General features: G+C 36.5%; 1 protein-coding gene, 1 non-coding gene and 1 pseudogene across 2 annotated transcripts; 1 reads left to right on the top strand and 2 right to left on the bottom strand.

The window, feature by feature from the left end:
• Positions 1-3,785: 3,785 nt before the first annotated feature.
• LOC148567899 (small nucleolar RNA R71) lies at positions 3,786-3,894 on the bottom strand. Its single transcript, XR_015883106.1, has one exon. It is a non-coding gene; the product is annotated as a small nucleolar RNA R71 (small nucleolar RNA).
• Positions 3,895-13,327: 9,433 nt separating this feature from the next.
• On the bottom strand, positions 13,328-15,253 carry LOC107636552 (uncharacterized). The gene is made up of 6 exons (XM_021121199.2): positions 15,101-15,253; positions 14,992-15,029; positions 14,804-14,912; positions 14,521-14,646; positions 13,757-13,816; positions 13,328-13,639 (listed from the first exon to the last, which is right to left on the bottom strand). Exons 1-6 carry the CDS (start codon positions 15,251-15,253, stop codon positions 13,328-13,330), a joined length of 798 nt encoding a protein of 265 aa, XP_020976858.2.
• A 4-nt stretch (positions 15,254-15,257) lies between these two features.
• On the top strand, positions 15,258-15,800 carry LOC107637815 (isoflavone 3'-hydroxylase pseudogene; annotated as a pseudogene).
• Positions 15,801-18,964: the final 3,164 nt, after the last annotated feature.

The raw sequence follows: 18,964 nt of genomic DNA, 5'->3' as shown, positions 1-18,964 counted from the left end.
TCTCCTTTAAAACCAAAACCACTTTTTATAACGTTTTCCGAAACCTTCAAAACAACGTCACTCTAAACCTATTCTCTTTCATAAAACTCATATTTACTCAATCAAAATCTGCGAAACCAATGTGAAAACCATTTTTAGTTTAAATCTTTTTCGAATGACTCAAAATCATTTCTCTTTGCCAATCAAACTCAAATACCGTAAATTTGCTAAAACTCCTAAAAATATGATTCTTTAAATTTAACTCAAAACATAATCCTTTTCTTAATAAATCAAACTCAAAATATAAATCATTTCTTAATAAGTCAAACTCAGAACATAAACCCTTTTTTCAATAAATCAAACCCAAAGCATAATCATTTTCTTAATAATTCGAACTCAAAACATAAATTCTTTCTGATGCATGAGCATCTTAAGTACTTTTCTTGGGTATTTCATGATGGAATTCACTGCTTGTTGCTTGTTATCATAGGCTTTTACACGAAGTTTTATTAGTACTTTCAGCCCTTTGGATTTTGATTCGATAACAGGAAAATGAAGGCAAAAGAGGACCAAAGTACAAACAAAAAAGCAACCAAAAAAGTATTCGATAGGAAGCAGGGGACCTACCATTTCACACGCCACATAGAGGCATGGCACACCAGGTGATGGGTGAGCACCTTTTCTATATTTTTCTATTATTTTTGACATGAAATTATTAAGTTTTACTGAGATTTTAGTGTTTGAAGCCTGTTTGGATGCTACTTTGAGGCACATTATGGTTTTAATTATTTCAAGAAAAAATCCGGGCAAGTTTGGCAGAGTTCATGCAGAAGAAAAAGGAGAAAAAGTGAAGATGCCAAGCTGGCACCAAATGCTGAGCCTGGTGTTTGGCAACAGGCGTCTCGTGCTGCGTGCAAGGCCTCTGTCTAGTTGGCGCTAAACGCCCTGACCTGGCGTTTAGTGCCAGGAGCTCCGTAATTTGTGCAAGCAGACATGCTGAGGACGCTAAATGTCGTATGATGAGCAGATATTTTATACGCTTTTTGGCATCATTTTCATATAGTTTTTAGTATGTTTTATTTAGTTTTTATTAAGTTTTTATAGGTTTTAGTGTTAATTTCATATTTTTGGATTCTACTTTGAGTTTGTGTGTTTTTGTGCAATTTTAGGTATTTTCTAGTTGAAATTGAGGAGTTGTAGCAAAAGTCTGATTCAGAGACAGAGAAAGCACTGCAGATGCTGTCTAGATCTGACCTCTTTGCACTCGAAAGAGCTTTTCTGGAGCTACAGATGTCCAAATGGAGCGTTCTCAATGGTTTTGGAAACTCTGTGGTAGAGGCTAGAAGCCAAAGAAGCAGCATTCTCTGATCCGGAGGATTCGACCTTGTCTGTGGCATTTTGAGTAGGATCACCAAAGAGAATGAACTGCTAGAGCTTCACCCTCATTCACATTAGATGACCGTGGCCATACGGCGTTGATCACATACAGCCGGCCATAGAAAAAATCATTCACAAGCAAAGGAGACAGTAATACCAGAGTTAATTCAGAAAGACAAAGCCACTCTGATCCTTAACCATCTTCCTATTCCTGGTTACATTTAATTTACAAAGAATATTGTATGTACTCTTCTTTAGACCTTTTTCACTCTATCAAACAATCAAACCAATTCCTCTATCTGCCTGACTAAGACCTGCAAGATAACCGTAGCTTGCTTCAAACCACAATCCTCGTGGGATCGACCCTGACTCGCTCAGGCATTACTTGGACGACCCAGTGCACTTGCTGCTACAGTTGTACGGAGTGTAGGGATTCGTGCACCAAGTTTTTGGTGCCGTTGCCGGGATTGTTCGAGTTTGGACAATTGAAGGATTATCTTTTTCCTTAGATCAGGTAATTTTTTTATTATTTTATTTGAGTCTTTTATTTTTATTTTCCTCTTCGTATTTTTAAAAAAAATCAAAAACCTTTTTGAAAAATACTTTTCTTTTCTTTGTTTAATCTTTGTTCTTGGTTTGAGTCTTTTGTTTTTGTTCTTGTTGATTTTTTTGAAAACTTTGAGTCTTTCTTTCAAAAAATTTTCAAAAATAGTTTATTTGGTTAAATCTTGTGTCAAATCTTTAAGTTTGGTGTCTTCTTGTATTTTTCTTTTAGTTTTTGAAAATTTTGAGTTTGGTTTTCAAAAATTTTAAGTTTGGTGTCATTTACATGTTCTTGTGTTCTTTGAATTTCTTGAGTTTTGTTCTTGGTGTTCTTTTTAATCTTCAAAGTGTTCTTATTTTTCTTTTTATTTTGATCTTAAAATTTTTATGTTTGGTGTCCCTTTTTATTTTTCCTTCAAATTTTCGAAAACTTGGGGTCCTAGATCTAAAAATTTTAAGTTTTGTGTCTTTTACTTGTTTTTCTCTTTCCTCATTAAATTCAAAAATAAAAAAATATCTTTTCTATTTTTGTTTTAACCTAACTTTTGAAATTTTCATTAAAAAATTCAGATTTTAATTTCAAAATTTAAATCTTTTCAAAATCAAACCTTTTCAAAATCTTATCTTTTTCAAAATCTTATCTTATCTTTTTACCTTTCTTCAAAATTCAAAAATTTTATCTTATCTTATTTTAATTTTCAAAATTCAATTTTCGAAATTTAAAATTTAATAATTCAAATTTCAAACTTTAAAATCAAATCTTTTTCAAAATCAAATTTCAAATCTTATCTTTTACAAATCCTTTTCAAATCTTTTCAACGTTTTATCTTATCTTTTAAAAATTCAATTTTTAAAATCAAATTTTCTTCAAATCTTTTTAATTTCTTATCTTATCTTTTCTAATTTTAAATTTTTAAATTTAAATCTTTTCTAACCATCTATCTTATCTTATTTTAAAATATTTCTTAATTAATTACTCATATTTTCTCTCCCTTCTTTTTCAAAACTTTCTAACTAATTCTTCTCTCTTATTTTTTGAAAATTCCTTCTTCTCTCTCTTCTATTTTCAAAAATTCAATAACTAATTTTCAATTCTTTTTAATTTATTAACCTTATTTTCGAAATTAATAAATAAATAAAATAAAAATAAAAATATTTTAATTCTTATTTATCTTTTCTACTTCTAATTCTTTTCTTCTCCACTTCTATTTATTCGAACTCTTCTCCTCTCTCATCTTCCATCTTCACTTTTCTATCTTCCTCTTTTTTCTTCAGATCTCACTGGAAGCTTTCTATATTCAAATCAGACATAGAAGCTTCCTTTCTTTCTTCATTTTCGTCTTTTCTTGTTTATGACTAGGAACAGGAATAAAGAACCTCTCTTTAATCTTGATCTTGAACCTGAAAAGACTTTAAAGAAAAGCTTACAACAAGCTAGAACACAACACTCTGGAAGAAACCTTTCAGAAAATCTTGATCAAGAGATTAAAGACATGGCTGAACCTCAAGAAGAGGCAAGAAAGGTTCTTGGTGACTTCACCACGCAAACCTCTGACTTTTATGGCAGAAGTATCTCTGTACATGCCATTGAAGCTAACAATTTTGAGCTTAAGTCTCAGTTAGTCTCTCTTCTGCAACAGAATTGCAAATTTCATGGACTTCCAATGGAAGATCCACATCAGTTCTTAGCTGAATTCTTGCAAATCTGTGATACTGTAAAAGCCAATAGAGTAAATCCTGAAGTCTGCAAGCTTATGCTCTTTCCCTTTACTATAAGAGACAAAGCTAAGATATGGTTGGATTCCCATCCAAAAGAGAGCCTAGACTCTTGGAAAAAGCTGGTTAATACTTTTCTGGCTAAATTCTTTCCTCCTCAAAGGATGAGCAAAATTAGAGTGGAAATTCAAACTTTCAGACAAAGAGAAGGTGAATCCCTCTATGAAGCTTGGGAAAGATACAAGCAATTGATCAAGAGATGTCCTCCTGACATGCTCTAAGAATGGTCTATCACAGGCGTGTTCTATGATGGTTTGTCTAAGATGTCTGAAATCTCATTGGACAGCTCTGCAGGTGGATCACTCCACTTGAAGAAAATACCTGCAGAAGCTAGAGAACTTATTGAGATGGTTGCAAACAACCTGTTCATGTATACTTCTGAAAGAAATCCTGTGAACCATGGGGTCTCTCAGAAGAAAGGATGTCTCAAAGTTGATACTCTGAATGTTATGTTGGCTCAGAACAAGATATTGACCCAGCAAGTCATTATGATCTCTCAGCATTTGACTGTATTGCAAGCTGCAGCTGGCAGCACCCAAGAAGTATCTCCTGATATAGATGCTTATGATCCTTATCAACCCGCCATGGAGGAGGTGAACTACATGGGAGAACCGTATGGAAACACCTATAACCCTTCATGGAGGAATCATCCTAACCTTTCATGGAAGGATCAACAAAAGCCTCAGCAAGGCTTCAATAACGATCAAGGTGGAAGGAACCAGAATAGGTTCAACAACAGACCACCATTCCCATCTTCTCAAGGGAACATGGAAACCCCTAAGCAAAGTCTATCTACCTTTGTCACTCTGGTTTCCAGCCTCTCTAAGACCCCTCATAGTTTCATAAATGAAACAAGGTTCTCCATTAGAAACTTGGAGGTATAAGTTGGTCAACTGAGCAAGAGGATATCTGAGACTCCCCGTGACACTCTTCCAAGCAACACTGAGGTGAACCCAAGAGAAGAGTGCAAAGCCATCTCCTCTGAGGTAAAGGTCGAATCTGGGGAGACTGGAAAGGCATTGAACGCCAGTGAGGAAGCCCTCACTAGGCGTTCAACGCCAACATTGGCAGCAAGTCTGGCACTGAACGCCAGTGAGGAAGCCCTTACTTGGCGTTCAACACCCATCATGGCAGCAGAGCGCCAGCCAGGGAGCACTAGCTGGGCCTTCAACGCCCAAACAGACAGGAACTCTGGCGCTGAACGCCAATGAGGAACCCCTCACTGGGCGTTCAACGCCCAACCAGACGGGGAAGCTGGCATTGAACGCCAGCCAAGATACCCCTACTGGGCGTTCAATGCCCAAAAGGATAGAGGAATTGGCGTTTAACGCCAGTAATGGTACACAGCATGGGCATTCGATGCCCAAAGAGCTATCAGAGCTGGCATTAAACGCCAGTAAAGGCACACACTATGAGTGCTTAACACCCACTCAAGAAAGCCCTATCCAAGAACTAAGGAAAGCCAAGCTCATATAAAGATCATAGAGGTTCCTTTACTTGCACTTCTGCAGTGCATGAGTTCTGATGAACACTCATCCTCTGATGAGGATGAAGACACTATGGAAGAGCAAGTTGCTCGATACCTAGGAGCTCTTATGAAGCTGAATGCCAAGTTATTTGGTACAAAGCCTTTGGAGGAAGAACATCCATTATTTTCCAAAGAACTCAATGCTTTGGTTCAGCAGAAGCTACCTCAAAAGCTTTCAGATCCTGGACACTTCCTGATTCCTTGCACCATAGACACCATGACCTTTGAGAAGGCTTTGTGTGGCCTAGGATCAAGCATAAACCTCATGCCACTCTCTGTAATGGAGAAGATGAGAATCTTTGAGGTGCAGGCTGTAAACACCTCACTCAAGATGGCAGACAAGTCAATAAAGAAACCATATGGCTTAGTAGAGGATGTCTTGGTGATGGTTGAAAACCACTACATCCCTACAAACTTCATAGTCTTGGACATAGGAGAGGATGAGGATGATTCTACCATCATAGAAAGACCTTTCCTAGTTACTGCAAAAGCCATGATTAATGTGGCTAAGGGAGAAATGGTTTTCCAACTAGGAGTTGACTATATCTTGTTCAAAATGTCCAATCCCAATTCTCCCTCTAATAAGAAAGAGACAACTGTGCAACATTTAGTGTTCCAACTCCATCTTTCTGTGCAAAGCTTTACAGAGGCCCCAAACATCAATTCTAAGTTTGGCGTTAGGCAGCCATCAACAAGCTCTAAGCACAAAGGTACTAAGAAGAAAGTACCTAAAGGCTGGAGTGACAAGAAAGTCCCAACTAAAGGCCTCTCACCTAGCATGAGAGTTGTCTTCACGAAAAAACTAGTCATACCACATACAGTGAGTCGTGTCCTATCTCTAGAGCATGTGGAGCTCATTCATGAGAAGACAGGAAGAAAGTTCACTCTAAGGGGCGAAAATCTGAGCCCATACCTCACCTCCGTAAGGATCTAACTGTCAAGCTAATGACGTTAAAGAAGCACTTGTTGGGAGGCAACCCAACCTTAATTAATTATTTTTATTTTTTTTATTTTATTTTTCTTTAATTTATAATTTAAGTTCATGATCATATACAGCAGTGAGAATAGAGACAGAAATCTGAAAGCAGTGAAAATAAAACACTTTGGATGGAGTGTTGTTGAAGTTGAATGCCAGTCAGGGAACAGACCCTGCACATTCAAATGCCAGTGCAGTGGGCAGGAAATCCGAATTTCCTAGCCTCTCAGGACCAATGGGTCCCACAGCATCTTTACCTATCCCACTTATTCCTTCTTACTCTCACACTTTCCCATACACTCTTTCCTATAAACCCTAGCCCAATCACATCCATATCACTTCCCCATATCCATCATGAGTCCCACCAACTCCCACCCACTTCAAAATCAAATTTCCCACCCAATTTCACACCTATGATCAAACCCAACCCTACTGGTGCACGAAATCGTGATCGTTTATTCCTTGGTAACGGTGCCAAAAACTTAATACGCACGTTCATAATCTTAGTTCTTTGTCACAACTTCGCACAACTAACCAGCAAGTGCACTGGGTCGTCCAAGTAATAAACCTTACGTGAGTAAGGGTCGATCCCACGGAGATTGTCGGCTTGAAGCAAGCTATGGTCACCCTGTAAATCTCAGTCAGGTTGATTCAAATGGTTATGGTGAATTGATAATTAAAATATAATTAAAATATAAAATAGGATAGAGATACTTATGTAATTCATTGGTGAGAATTTCAGATAAGCGTATGGAGATGCTTTTAATCCTTCTGAACCTCTGCTTTCCTACTGCTTTCATCCAATCATTCATACTCCTTTCCATGGCAAGCTGTATATTGGGCATCACCATTGTCAATGGCTACATCTCGTCCTCTCAGTGAAAATGGTCCAAATGTGCTGTCACCACATGGCTAATCATCTGTCAGTTCTTGATCATACTAGAATAGGATTCAGTAATCCTTTTGCGTCTGTTATTACACCCAGCACTCGCGAGTTTGAAGCTTGTCACAACCATCCCTTCCCAAATCCTACTCGGAATACCACAGGCAAGGTTTAGACTTTCCAGAGCTCAAGAATGGCTGCCAATAATTCTAGCCTATACCACGAAGACTCTGATCGTAGATCAGGAGGCTAAGAGATATGCATTCAAGATTTCTTTCATGTAGAACTGAAGTGTTTGTCAGGCACGCGTTCATAAGTGAGAATGGTGATGAGCGTCACATAATAATCACATTCATCATGTTCTTGTGTGTGAATGAATATCTTAGAGAAGAAATAGGCTTGAGTTGAATAGAAAAATAATAGTACTTTGCATTAATTCATGAGGAACAGTAGAGCTCCACACCTTAATCTATGGTGTGTAAAAACTTTACCGTTGAAAATACATAAGAACAAGGTCCAGGCATGGCCAAATGACCCGCCCCTTAAACATGATCTCAGAACATAAAATTAGTCAAAGACTAACCAGAGATGTGAAATAAATCGCTAAAAGTAGTTTTTATACTAAACTAGTACCTAGGGTTATATAAGATAGGTAAATGATGTAGAAATCCAATTCCGGGCACACTTGGTGTGTGCTTGGGCTGAGCATTGAGCTTTCATATGTAGAGACTCTTTTTGGAGTTAAATGCCAGGTTGTAGCCTGTTTCTGGCGTTTAACTCTAGAATAGGGCAGGAAGTTGGCATTTGAACGCTAGTTTGCGTCATCAAAACTCGTGCAAGGTATGGACTATTATATATTGCTGGAAAGCCCTGGATGTCTACTTTCCAACGCAATTTAGAATGTGCCATTTGGGTTTTTGTAGCTCCAAAAAATTCACTTTGAGTGAAGGGAGGTCAGAATCCAACAGCATCTGCAGTCCTTCTTCAGCCTCTGAATCAGATTTTTGCTCAAGTCCCTCAATTTCAGCCAGAAATAACCTGAAATCACAGAAAAACACACAAACTCATAGTAAAGTCCAGAAATGTGATTTTTATTTAAAAACTAATAAAAATATAATAAAAACTAATCAAATCATACTAAAAACTATGTAAAAACAATGCCAAAAAGTGTATAAATTATCCGCTCATCACAACACCAAACTTAAATTGTTGCTTGTCCCCAAGCAACCAAAAATTAAATAGGATAAAAAAAAGAGAATATAATATAAACTCCAAAATATCAATGAAACTTAGCTCCAATTAAATAAGCGGGACAAGTAGCTTTTTGCCTCTGAACAGTTTTGGCATCTCACTTTATCCCTTGAAGTTCAGAATGATTGGCATCTATAGGAACTCAGAATTCAGATAGTGTTATTGATTCTCCTAGTTCAGTATGTTGATTCTTGAACACAGCTACTTTATGAGTCTTGGTCGTGGCCCTAAGCACTTTGTTTTCCAGTATTACCACCGGATACATAAATGCCACAGACACATAACTGGGTGAACCTTTTCACATTGTGACTCAGCTTTGCTAGAGTCCCCAATTAGAGGTGTCTAGGGTTCTTAAGCACACTCTATTTTTGCTTTGGACCTCGACTTTAACCGCTCAATCTCAAGCTTTTCACTTGACACCTTCACGCCACAAGCACATGGCTAGGGACAGCTTGGTTTAGCCGCTTAGGACAGGATTTTATTCCTTTGGGCCCTCCTATCCACTGATGCTCAAAGCCTTGGATCCTTTTTATTACCCTTGCCTTTTGGTTTTAAGGGCTATTGGCTTTTTCTGCTTGCTTTCTCTTTTTCTTTATTAATATATTTTTTTTCGCCAAATTTTTTTTCGCATTTTTTTCGCATTTTTTTTCTGCAAGCTTTGTTCTTCACTGCTTGTTCTTGCTTCAAGAATCAATTTTATTATTTTTCAGATTATCAAATAACATTTCTCCTTTTTCATTATTCTTCAAGAGCCAACAATTTTAACATTCATAAACAACAAATTCAAAAGACATATGCACTGTTCAAGCATTCATTGAGAAAACAAAAAGTATTGTCACCACATCAAAATAATTAAACTAGTTTCAAGGATGAATTCGAAATCATGTACTTCTTGTTCTTTTGTGATTAAAAGCATTTTTCATTTAAGAGAGGTGATGGATTCATAGGACATTCATAGCTTTAAGACATAGACACTTAAACACTAATGATCATATAGTAAAGACACACACATAAATAAAACATAAGGCTCAAAAACCAAAAAACAGGAAAATAAGAACAAGGAGATTAAGGAACGGGTCCACCTTAATGATGGCGGCTAATTCTTTCTCTTGAAGATCTTATGGAGTGATTTAGCTCCTCAATGTCTCCTCCTTGCCTTTGTTGCTCCTCCCTCATCGCTCTTTGATCTTTTCTAATTTCATGGAGGAGGATAGAATGCTCTTGATGTTCCACCCTTATTTGTCCTATGTTGGAACTTAATTCTCCTAGGGAGGTGTTAATTTTCTCCTAATAGTTTTGTGGAGGAAAGTGCATCCTCTGAGGCATCTCAGGGATTTCATGATGAGGAATTTCCTCATGCTTTTGTTGAGGTCCAAAAGTGGGCTCTCTTGTTTGCTCCATCCTTTTCTTAGTGATGGGCTTTTGAGATGAATCTCTCCATCTCCCATGACTCAGAGGTGGAAGCAATTGTCTTCCCCTTCCTCTTTCTTGAGGTTTCTCTGGCCTTAGGTGCCATTAATGGTTATGAAAAAAACAAAAAACAATGCTTTTACCACACCAAACATAAAATGTTTGCTCGTCCTCGAGCAAAAGAAGAAGGAAAATAGTAGAAGAAGAAGAAAATAGAGGAGATGGAGGGGAAGTGTGTTATGAAAGGGTGTGAAGAGGAGAGAAGAAGAGGTGGGGTAGGTGGGGATCCTATGGGGTCCACAGATCTAGAGGGGTCAAGGACTTAACATCCCTGCTCCATTTAGGCGTGCAAACACCCTTAGAATGCATGTCTGGCGTTAAACGCCAGCTTGCTGCTTGTTCCTGGCGTTTAACGCCAATTCCATGCTCTGTTCTGGCATTAAACGCCAGTCTGGTGCTTGTTTCTGGCGTTTAACGCCAGCTTGATGCTTCTTTCTGGCGTTAAACGCCAGTTTGATGCTTCTTACTGGCGTTTAAATGCTGTTTTTAATGCCGTTTTCATTCTGTTTTTCATTTTTCAGTAGTTTTTGTGACTTCACCTGATCATCAACCTAAAGAAAACATAAAATAGTAATGGAAAATAAATAGATATAATTAAATAACATTGGGTTGCCTCCCAACAAGCGCTTCTTTAATGCCAATAGCTTGACAGTGAGCTCTCATGGAGCCTCACAGATGTTCAGAGCATTGTTGGGACCTCCCAACACTAAACTTAGAGTTTGAATGTGGGGTTCAATACCAAACTTAGAGTTTGGTTGTGGCCTCCCAACACCAAACTTAGAGTTTGACTGTGGGGGCTTTGGTTGACTCTGCAGTGAGAGAAGCTTTTCATGCTTCCTCTCCATGGTTACAGAAGGAGAACCTTGAGTCTTAAATACAAGGTAGTCCTCATTCAGTTGAAGGACCAACTCTCCTCTGTCTACATCAATCACAGCTTTTGCTGTGGCTAGGAAGGGTCTTCCAAGGATGATGGATTCATCCTCATCCTTCCCAGTGTCTAGGATTATGAAATCAGTAGGGATGTAAAGACCTTTAACCTTTACTAACAAGTCCTCTACTAATCCATAAGCCTGTTTCATTGATTTATCTGCCATCTCTAGTGAGATTCTTGTATCTTGTACCTCATAGATTCCCAGTTTCTCTATTACAGAGAGTGGCATGAGGTTTATCCTTGACCCAAGGTCACACAGAGCCTTCTCAAAGGTCATGGTGCCTATGGTACAAGGTATAAAGAACTTTTCGGGATCTAGTTTCTTCTGAGGCAATGTCTGCCTTATCAATGCACTTAGTTCATTGGTGAACAAGGGGGGTTCATCCTCCCATGTATCATTACCAAATAAACTTGCATTCAACTTCATGATGGCTCTTAGATATTTAGCAACCTGTTCTTCAATGATGTCTTCATCCTCTTCAGAGGAAGAATAGTCATCAGAGCTCATGAATGGTAAAAGGAGGTTCAATAGAATCTCTATGGTCTCTAGATGAGCCTCAGATTCCTTTGGTTCCTCAAAGGGAAACTCCTTATTGGTCAGTGAACGTCCCAGGAGGTCTTCCTCACTAGGATTTACGTCCTTCTCCTCCTCTCTGGGTTCGGCCACACCAATCACTACAAGAATATAGCTCTATTGCCACGCTTTTAAAGCATGGCGAAAAGCTGAAAAAAGCACGGCGATAGCTTTTCGCCACGCTTTTTGAGCTACCGCCACGCTTTTTTTGCCATGTTTTTTTACAAATTGCCACTTTTAAAAGCGTGGCTGTAGGTGGGAAATACGGCCACGCTTTTAAAGCGTGGCTGTAGGTGGGGGATACCGCCACGCTTTTAAAGCGTGGCGATAGGGAGAGATACGGCCACGCTTTTAAAGCGTGGCAATAGGGAGATACGGCCACGCTTTAAAAGCATGGCAATAGGGAGAGATACGGCCACGCTTTTAAAGCGTGGCGATAGCCTTATCAAATTGAAAAAAAAATCCTTTTTTTGACTTTACCTTCATCACTACACAATATAAATTTCAGTCCTTTTTTATTACCAAACCAGTATGCAATTTTTATTACAAGACAAATCAAATAGTAATTACCGACATATAATTTTTGCTATAATTGTTTTATACATTAATACTTAAATACAAAATAAATCTCAAGTTCAAAATTCTAATTTCTCAACAAGCTTTTCAATTTGAGCAAAAAATACAATGCTATTTAATACTTCAATTAGCTTACCAAATTTGATAATCATTATACAGATTTACTAAGGTGGGATTTACAAATCTTGGTAGGTTCGTTCCTTCCCTTTTGGCGTTTGAAACATCATTAAAACATCAGATCTGAAAGCCATCTTAGCAACATCTGTCTGCTCTGGCACTGCAGGAAGAACTTTGTCCACCACAATCACCTTTCCATCATTCGGTGTATAGCCTTCCAGCAATTCTTTAATATCTTCAAGCATTCTTCGTCATCCCAATCATGAAGTATGTTCTAGAAATAAAATAATATAATCTAAGAAAACTATGGGATCAACTCAATCATAATATATATAGTTTGTTCCATTAACATTAACTCCTGTTTCTAGTGTAAATGTTTTGGCATGCTATCAAATAAATTATTTATATCAAATATATATTAAAATGAAGAAATATATATTGAAAATGAATTAAATAATACATTTATTATACACAAATATACACAATCTAATTTACTAATTAATTTTTAGTGTGTATATGATATTGATAGATATAAGAGCAATGCATCAGAAAAGCATAAGGACCAAGTGATAGAGCAATCAAGAAAGCCTTCAAGAATATCTGTTTTAACTAATTTCCCTTTGTGCTTATTAGTTAGTTAGTTGTTCTGTTATACTCTTAGACCAACTCAATCTCTTATACATGTGTATAAAGTGGATAACATGATTGTATAATGTAATCAAGTACACAAATCACATATTCAATATCATAATTTCTATATTCTGCAGAATTCATTTCCTCTCTTTTCATTATTCTCTCAATCTTAGTGCTAAGTCTTTTAGAAACAAACATTAAATGAACTAAGGTTGTAAAAATCAAGCAAACTATGAGAGATAATATATAAGTGTGTGTTAACATTTCAAGAAAAACTCAATATAATAAGTGAGCCAATATAATATATAAGTGAATCAAGCAAGAATCAATGAGAAATTACAATTAAACCTTCACCAATATAATATAATAAGTAAGACTTGAGTTCACCCCCTGCCAAATGGAACTACTATATCAATTACAGTTAAACCTTCACCAATATCATGTCTTAATCCAATGTAAGGTTCTTTGAGCAATCACACTAGATCTTCATATCTAATTACAATGTCATAGATCAAATTGGATCACTTGGTTCTGAATCTTCAATTATTGTCAAGATTCATAAGCATCAAAATAGTGTAAAGAGACATTTTGTATACTAAATTGAGAAATTAGAAGACATAACCAGTTTAAGAGAGAGTAAATTCAATTAACAAATCAAATATATTAAACAAGTGAAAGAGAAAGAAAAGAATGCCTAAATCCATCTTTTTTAGCTAATCAAAATTCTGCCTTGGTTCCTTCAAAAGCATTGAGAGAGAAGAAAGGGACAAACTTGAATAATATACATGCAAGCACAAATATCCAAACTCAATTATTGTAAAAAAGGCATTTCCACTTAAAAGGGTCATAGCCAAGAAGAAGAGAATTAAGGAAGGAATACTAGTGTTGTAGGGGCTCTCAACTTTAACTTGGGCACTCAGACAAACTCCCATGCTAGAAACAGGTTCCTCAATTACCGAATCCTTGTTTGTTGTGTGCAGATTACAATTAGAAACAATTTCTAATCTGCCAAAGAAGTACAAAATCTGTTACCAAAACAATCATCAAGACAAAAGCAATTTGAATTACCAACAAAGGTATCCACTATAAATACTGTACAATGCCTATCAAACTAATTTTTTACTTTAGCATATTGGAAGTACCACCGCGCTCACAACCCTCACAGGTGAACCCACCTCCTTGAATAGATTATCCAACATCGTCTGCAGTGTGCAAAAATTATTAGCTATTGAATGATCAAATAAACATACACTCCATAGATGGATCCTTCTCCATTCCTAAAAGACACAAAATATGTAAAATATTGAAAATAGAAAACACCATAGCTAAAAAATAGTCTTTGCTCCTTTTATTAGATAGCTAAAATTATGGTCATGTTAGATCAGTTGGGTATAATTGGATCCAAATTAAAAATACTAGATTTTATTTCATCCATCCTCCATGAAAAGATTTAGGACTTGAATGATATTGATAGGAACAAGTAACCTATGAAAATTCAAAGAAAGAGAATGAAACTTTTATGCATAAAGTTCACCATCATTTTTCCCTTATTATTTTACATTATAGTTGACCAAACCATAGTTTCTTTTACAACGGCAAGTGTGGAATAATGAAGTAAGTAACCAAAGTTCTCCTATTTTGCTACTAGAGTCATAGACACAATTATAGTTGAACTGTAAAGGGTAATTGCCAACATATAATGGCATTTATCCCACTTTATTGTTAAACTGTAAAAGAAGATGGTGAAATTCTCTTTTATTTTTAGTTTTTCAAAAAAGAGGATACTAGATTCTGACCAAACAGATGCATGGGTAGATTTTGTTTCTTTCACCAATCAAAATCATAAAGTGACCATAGCCTCAACTTTCTTAACAATCCTGATTAAACATAGAGAAACCTCACATACCTTAGCATTCATTGTATCATTCACAATAAACTTTTGCTCCATCAGCACAACTTCCTCAAAGTACTTGCGTAATCGTCCTTCTACCATTTTTTCTATGGCCATTTGGGACTTACCAGAGGCTTCAGCCTGAAATATTGAAAACCAGACCACAATCTTAACTTCAAGCTTTTGTTCAGATTTTATAATGCCGCAAAGGAAAGAAACAGTTAGCAGGCCAACTATAAAATTGAGATATCAGATATTAATATGATATTAATATGAATGTATAAGATGTAAAATGTACCGCTAGCATGTGTGTGTTTGATTGAGCAAGATTCCAATTCTGTAGTTGCAGTTTTTTAACATTGCCTCTTAACATCTGCATCTCAGCTTTAGTCCATTCAATTATTTTACTGTTTCTAATTTTAATCAAGGAAAACAAAAGCAAATTCTTCCTAATTATATATTTTCATAGATTATATGAGAGGATACTTTTTCTCAGCTAGGAGCTTCAGTAGAGTCATTCTTTCCTGCATAAAAAAAATTCAAGTACTTAAATAATAACACAAATTGAAAACAAGGATGATGAGAGAAATTAAACCTTTAGAAGTTGTTGAATGCAATCCTTATCAGCAGAATTAGAAGAAGTAGTATCCTCTGGTGGTTTTTGTTGTTCTTGAAGGTGGTGTGAGGAGTTGGTGATGTCAGAAAGCTTCTTCTGCATTAAGCTTCCAAATTTATTCAGATAAAGCATAATGATGGAACTTTCGTATTATAACTCTCTTCTTCTTCTCTTCGTTGTTTTCATCACTTGTTACAAGCTATTCACAAAGAGATTCAAAAACCTACCACCATCTCCACCGCCTCTTCCTCTAATCGGTAACCTCTACCACCTGAAACCACCCGTCTTCCGCACCTTCTACGCCTTATCACAAAAATACGGTCCCATTTTCTCGTTCCGCTTCAGTTCCCAACTCTCCATGGTCGTTTCCTCCACCTCCTTAGCCGAAGAATGTTTTACCAAAAATGACATCGTCCTCGCAAATCGTTTCCGTTCCCCCAAGACCAAGCACCTAACCTACAATAATGCCGTGGTGATAACTTCGCCGTACGGTGACCACTGGCGCAACCTCCACCGCATCTGCTTCTTGGAGATCCTCTCCACTCAGCGTCTCAACTCTTTTATGGGAATCCGAAGGGACGAAACGGCGAGGTTGATCTGGAGCTTGAGTCAGGGGTTAGGTGAGGGTTTCACGAGAGTTGAAGTGAGATCGAAATTGATGAGTGACGGTAAGAGTTGAGAGTAAGAGAGTCCCGATTGAAGCTTTTGGCCAAGTTTGAGGGTTATTGGGTTGGGGCCTAGGTTATTAGTTTTTTTTTTTTTAAAAAAATACCTTTTGGCCACGCTTTTAAAGCGTGTCAAATGAGTACTAGGATATGGCCATGCTTTATAAGTGTTTCCGTAATGAAACTCTGTCGCACGCTTTCAAAACGTCCCAGTTTCTCTCTATGGCCACGCTTTTGAAGCGTGGCAAGAAAAAGCATAGCCAAATCTCTATTCAATCCCCACCCTCACAAAAGCGTGGCCATTGACCACTTTTGGCCACGCTTTTAAAGCGTGAAAAAAAAAGCGTGGCCATATGTCCAATCAACTGCTACCTTTCAAAAGCGTGGCCGTTGACCCTTTTTGCCACGTTTTCGAAGCGTGGCAAGAAAAAACGTGGCCAAATCTCTATTCAATCGCCACCCTCACAAAAGCATGGCCATTGACCACTTTTGGCCATGCTTTTAAAGCGTGGCAAAAAAAAAAACGTGGCCATAGGCCTTTTTTCTTGTAGTGAAGTAAGGTTATGGCCTTGCACTCTCTTTTTGGATTCTCTTCTGTATTGCTTGGGAGAGTACTAGGAAGAGTTTCAGTGACTCTTTTACTCAGCTGGCCCACTTGTGCCTCCAAATTTCTAATGGAGGACCTTGTTTCATTTATGAAGCTTAGAGTGGCCTTAGATAGATCAGAGACTATATTTGCTAAGCTAGATGGATTCTGCTCAGAATTCTCTGTTTGTTGCTGAGAGGATGATGGAAAAGGCTTGCTATTGCTAAACCTGTTTCTTCCACCATTATTAAAGCCTTGTTGAGGCTTTTGTTGATCCTTCCATGAGAAATTTGGATGATTTTTCCATGAGGGATTATAGGTGTTTCCATAGGATTCTCCCATGTAATTCACCTCTGCTATTGCAGGGTTCTCAGGATCATAAGCTTCTTCATCAGAAGATGCTTCTTTAGTATTGTTGGATGCAGCTTGCAATCCATTCAGACTTTGAGAAATCATATTGACTTGCTGAGTTAATATTTTATTCTGAGCCAATATGGCATTCAGAGTATCAATTTCAAGAACTCCCTTCCTCTGAGGCGTCCTATTACTCACAGGATTCCTTTCAGAAGTGTACATAAACTGGTTATTTGCAACCATGTCAATGAGTTCCTGAGCTTCTGCAGACGTTTTCTTTAGGTGAATGGATCCACCTGCAGAATGGTCCAATGGCATCTTTGATAATTCAGACAGACCATCATAGAATATATCTAGGATGGTCCATTCTGAAAGCATGTCAGAATGACACTTTTTGGTCAGTTGCTTCTATCTCTCCCAAGCTTCATAGAGGGATTCACCTTCTTTCGGTTTGAAGGTTTGAACATCCACTCTAAGCTTGCTAAGCTTTTGAGGAGGAAAGAACTTAGCTAAGAAAGCCGTGACCAGCTTATCCTAAGAGTTCAGGCTATCTTTAGGTTGAGAGTCCAACCATATTCTAGCTCTGTCTCTTACAGCAAACGGGAAAAGCATAAGCCTGTAGACCTCAGAATCAACCCCATTGGTCTTAACAGTATCACAGATCTGCAAGAATTTAGTTAAGAACTGAAAAGGATCTTCTGATGGAAGTCTATGAAACTTGCAGTTCTGTTGCATCAGAGAAACTAATTGAGGCTTTAGCTCAAAATTGTTTGCTCTAATTGCAGGGATTGAGATGCTTCTTCCATGTAAGTTGGAATTTGGTGCAGTAAAGTCACCAAGCATCTTCCTTGTACCTCCACCATTGTTATTGGTTTCGGCCATCTCAACTTTTTCGAAAATTTCTGTCAGGTTCTCTCCAGAGAGTTGTGCTTTAGCTTCCCTTAGCTTCCCCTTCAGAGTCCTTTCACGTTCAGGATCAGCTTCAACAAGAATGTTCTTATCCTTGTTCCTGCTCATATGAAAAAGAAGAGAACAGAAAAGAAAATATGGAATCCTCTATGTCACAGTATAGAGATTCCTTATGTGAGTATAAGAGGAGAAGAATAGAAGGAGGAGAAGAGAAAAACTCGAACACAGAGAAGAAGATGGGGTTCGAATTATGAGTAGAAGAGAAGTGTTAGTAGATAAATAAATAAATAGAAGGAGATGAGAGAGGGGGGAGAAAATTCGAATTTAATTTAAAAATAAAAGAAAAATATTTTTGTTTTTATTTTAAAATGCAGTGAGAGTTCGAAAATTAAGAGAAGGAGTAAAATTAAAATTAAAAATTAAAACAATTAGTTAATTAGAAAAAATTTTGAAAAAGTGGATAGGAGTTTTCAAAAATTAGAGAGAGAAAATTAGTTAGGTGGTTTTGAAAAAGATATGATTGAAATAGAAAACTTTTAAAAATAAACTAAAAAAGTCAAGTAGTTAATTGAAAAAGATTTGAAAATTAAATTTGAAAAGGTGAGAAGTTAGAAAAGATTTAGAAATTGATTTTGAAAAAGATATGATTGAAAATCATTTTGAAAAAGATTTGAATTGAAAATTAAAAAGATTTGATTTTTGAAAATTGAAATTGGTTACTTGACTAATAAGAAACTAAAAGATATGATTCTAAAATTTAAATATTGAACCTTTCTTAATAGGCAAGTAACAACTTGAAAAAATTTTTGAATCAATCACATTAATTATTTGTAAAGATTTTGAAAAATATGGAATAAAATAAGAAAAAGATTTTTGAAAATAAATTTTGAAAATTTCGAAATTGTGAAAGAAAAAATGAAAAAGATTTGAAAAAGATAGAATTTTTAAATTGAAGAATTGATTTGATTTATAAGAAACAATTAAATTTAAAAAATTTTTGACTAAATCAAACCAAATTTTCGAAAATTTATGAGAGAATAAGGGAAAGATATTGTTTTGATTTTTGAATTTTTAACGAAGAAAGAGAAAAACAACCAAAAGACTCAAAACATGAAAATTATGAATCAAAACACATGATGCATGCAAGAACACTTTGAATGTCAAGATGAACACCAAGAACACTTTGAATGTCAAGATGAACACCAAGAACTTATTTTTGAAAATTTTTAAGAAAAGAAAAACATGCAAGACACCAAACTTAGAAATTTTCACACTTTAGACACTAACAAATTGAAAATGCATATGAGAAACAAGAAAAGATGCACAACA

Source organism: Arachis ipaensis, chromosome B4, assembly GCF_059453495.1.
Source record: "Arachis ipaensis isolate K30076 ecotype BB chromosome B4, ASM5945349v1, whole genome shotgun sequence".
Lineage (NCBI taxonomy): Eukaryota > Viridiplantae > Streptophyta > Magnoliopsida > Fabales > Fabaceae > Arachis > Arachis ipaensis.
Note: the sequence above shows the minus strand (reverse complement) of the source record. Positions and strands in the feature narration are given on the sequence as shown.